At 33.8% G+C, this 3,883-nt stretch overlaps 1 protein-coding gene across 1 annotated transcript; it reads left to right on the top strand.

Annotated features, from left to right (window-relative positions):
- Window positions 1–308: 308 nt before the first annotated feature.
- On the top strand, window positions 309–3,520 carry LOC114165790 (alpha-amylase). The gene is made up of 4 exons (XM_028050372.1): window positions 309–633; window positions 856–985; window positions 1,476–2,278; window positions 3,093–3,520. Exons 1-4 carry the CDS (start codon window positions 550–552, stop codon window positions 3,336–3,338), a joined length of 1,263 nt encoding a protein of 420 aa, XP_027906173.1. The 5' UTR covers window positions 309–549; the 3' UTR covers window positions 3,339–3,520.
- Window positions 3,521–3,883: the final 363 nt, after the last annotated feature.

Here is a 3,883-nt window from a genome sequence, read left to right as displayed (position 1 = left end):
AATGCATCACTCTTTACAAATGCATTCTTATTCCAAAAAATTGAAAACACAGCCACAACTTCAGTGGGAACATGGCGATGAATTACGTCAACATCTTCCTAAGAGTTTTCAAACACGCTATTCCTTCTTAAAAACAGTAGAATTTCTCATCCTTTTCACTAAAACTTCCAAAAGTGTTGTCTGAGATATATTTTTCTGTTTATTTTTTCCAAATATGTTATCTTACATGTATAATTTATGAATTCTCCATACCTTTAGGCCTTATCTCTAATTACTCCAAAAATTTCTTTCCCAAATTCACACTATCCTTGATTTCCCTCTTGTTTTTGAACTTCCTCAATCATCTCCATTTCAATGATTATCACTTTTTTTGGGTGATGTATCTTATCTTGATGACAAATTTCACCCTTTCAAGTCTTAATTTACCTCACTCAAGACTCAACCATGATTCTGCAGACATGCAAATAAGGTAATTTTTGCCTCTATATAAGCCACAGCAAGCTAGCAGCAGAAACACTCAAACACAAAAACCAAAACATAATCAAAGCTATGGATTCCTTCTTTCGGCTCAGCATTTTCTGTCTCTTCATTTCACTCCTTCCTCTTTTCTCTTCCTCTGCCTTGCTGTTTCAGGTTTCACATCACCACCTATTCTTTGATTTTGTTTGTGACACTCACAAATGCATACAACACAGATAACAAAACAACCACAACCTAACATGAATTATGTTGTACCTTGTATTTTTCAAAACTTAATTTGTCATCATATTGAACACATATCATATATGATACTTGCATCATATTTCAAATACATTTCTAACTATCTCTGCATGAATATGATTGATGTTGTCACAGGGGTTCAACTGGGAATCAAGTAAGAAAGGGGGTTGGTACAACTCTCTTAAGAATTCTATTCCTGACCTTGCAAATGCAGGAATCACTCATGTGTGGCTCCCTCCTCCCTCTCAATCTGTTTCTCCTGAAGGTTCATCTTTCTACCTGCCTCACTCAAATATGATTATCAGCACCTGTTACCCAATTTCGTCATATATGACTTAATTTCTAGCAGATTTTTTTTCATGTAAAGTTGTTCTATGCCAAATATGATTGTCATGTGTTGGAAATCCCACGATAATTACATATAAGACCATTTTATAACATATAAGTAAAAACAAATGTCACCTTACAAATAGATTTTATAAAATTGAATTAGCAGGATATGACTAAAGGAAAAGTAGGTGTGAGTGTAGTATTCACGCATTGCCAAGCAATCAGAATTCAGAAACTATTCTAAGCATGGTATTAAATAAGCAACTATAAAAATCTTTCATACATACATGACACTCTGAAAATTGTTACATACTTACATGGCATTCCAATTCAATTCTTTTGTCAAACATGTTATCTGCAAACCTAGTTTTTACCAATCATGCACAGAAAAAACTTATTACCGTTCATGCCACTTTTGAATCCAGGATATCTTCCAGGAAGGCTATATGATCTTGATGCATCAAAATATGGAACCAAGAACGAACTGAAGTCCCTGATTGCTGCTTTTCATGAGAAGGGGATAAAGTGCCTGGCGGACATAGTGATCAACCACAGAACTGCAGAGAGGAAGGACGGGAGAGGAATATATTGCATCTTTGAAGGTGGTACTCCAGATTCACGCCTTGATTGGGGTCCATCATTCATTTGCAGAGACGACACTGCTTATTCTGATGGCACTGGAAACAATGACAGTGGAGAGGGGTATGAACCTGCACCGGACATTGACCATCTGAATCCACAGGTGCAGAGAGAGTTATCTGAATGGATGAACTGGCTCAAATCTGAGGTTGGTTTTGATGGGTGGAGGTTTGATTTTGTGAAGGGGTATGCACCTAGCATTACCAAGATCTATATGGAACAAACAAGGCCAGATTTTGCAGTGGGAGAGAAATGGGATTCTCTCTCATATGAAAATGGGAAGCCAAATTATAACCAAGATGGTCACCGTGGGGCACTGGTGAATTGGGTTGAATCTGCTGGTGGAGCTGTTACTGCATTTGATTTTACCACAAAAGGAATTCTTCAGGCTGCTGTGCAAGGAGAATTGTGGAGGTTGATAGATCCAAATGGCAAGCCTCCTGGAATGATTGGTGTGAAACCAGAAAATGCAGTGACTTTCATTGACAACCATGACACTGGTTCCACACAGAGAGCTTGGCCATTCCCTTCTGACAAAGTCATGCAAGGATATGCCTACATTCTAACACACCCTGGCACCCCCTCAATAGTAATATTTTCTCATACCTCTTTAACTTTCAATGCATTTTTTTTTAAATGATAATATGACTTTCACTTTTTGTCTTGAATCTTTCACTTGACTTAGTGTAGATCATTGATTAATTTATTATTGTCTTTTTATTTTAAAGAATCAATGGTCCACATTAAGCTACATAAGAAAATAAAAGACGGGAGTTATAGTATTTTTTCCATTTTTTTACAATAAATTACATTAACACAGAAAAAAATTAACACTAATCTCTATTAGACAATAATACTTTGACACTATATTCTTAGATCTATTTGACACTATCTTCACCGTCCTTCACTCTTTCTTTCGAGTCTAGATTTTCTGATAGATTTTTTGAGTGTTGTCCTTTAGATAACATCAAACATACATTAGATGTAAAAATGATTTTTATATATTTTAAAATTCTAAAATCAGTGTCCATAAATATATATTTTGGAAGCATAGCAGAGAAACAACATATACAACCTATAAGATAATCCAAATTCCTTTACTTTTCTTGCAAATTCAAAAGTTCTGTTTTTGTATAAAATAATCGTTTTCCATCTCTAATTTTTACTCTTAACACTAACCTCTGTGTATTGTACTGGCACATTATGTGTATTTTTACAATAGGGTTGCTGAAAATGCTAAAATAGCATAGAATCATGTTTGGTTTCAAGAAATCTGAAGGGATATTAGTATATTATGTTTTTTTTTTTAATTTAAAAGATATGGTGTGGTACTTTTCTTTGGTTGTTGGATGAGGTTATTTTTTGTTTGTATTTTATTCTTATTATTATTTCTTGTTGTGCAGTTCTACGATCACTTCTTTGATTGGGGCTTGAAGGAGCAGATTGCAAAATTGAGTAGCATAAGGGTGAGGAATGGGATCAATGAGAAAAGTAGTGTGAAAATTATGGCATCTGAAGGTGACCTTTATGTTGCAAAGATAGACAACAAGATCATGGTGAAGATAGGGCCAAAGATGGACCTTGGAAATCTTATTCCCTCAAATCTCCATGTTGCTACCTCTGGCCAAGACTATGCTGTGTGGGAGTGAATCCATTTATTATAGTATACAATAAGGAAAACTTCATGCTTATCATAAACTACCTTTCATTGGGTATAAGATCATTTTATACAAAGTTTAATTCACCCCTTTACCCACCCAATGCAATTTTCCTTAATATTTATAAACAATAATTCAAGATCACAAATCATTGTGCAAAATTTTCATTTTTACCTGTGTGAGAAACTGGATGAAAAGATTGTGTTGTTATTGCTAAATCGATTTCTTCTCATGAATCATTATTAATGGTTTGTTATAGGATGTGCACTTAGTTTTGTTTATATAATTAAAAGTAGGGTTAAATATTAACTTTCATTCAACTTTGAAATTAGTTAATTTTGAAATTTTAAACCAATTTAGTCCTTCATCTTTCGAAATACGTGAATTAAATAATTTTAATCAAATTTTGTTAGGTTTATTTGATGTTTCGTACACATTTCAAGATTATATTTGAGTTATTTATACTGTTTGACACATTTTTGCTTTAATGTTAAGTATATTATGAAACACGCTTGAAATGTCAAATAAACTTAACA

The sequence above is a fragment of the Vigna unguiculata genome, chromosome 10 (genome assembly GCF_004118075.2).
Source record: "Vigna unguiculata cultivar IT97K-499-35 chromosome 10, ASM411807v1, whole genome shotgun sequence".
Taxonomy (NCBI): domain Eukaryota; kingdom Viridiplantae; phylum Streptophyta; class Magnoliopsida; order Fabales; family Fabaceae; genus Vigna; species Vigna unguiculata.
This window is presented reverse-complemented; position numbering and strand designations above follow the sequence as displayed.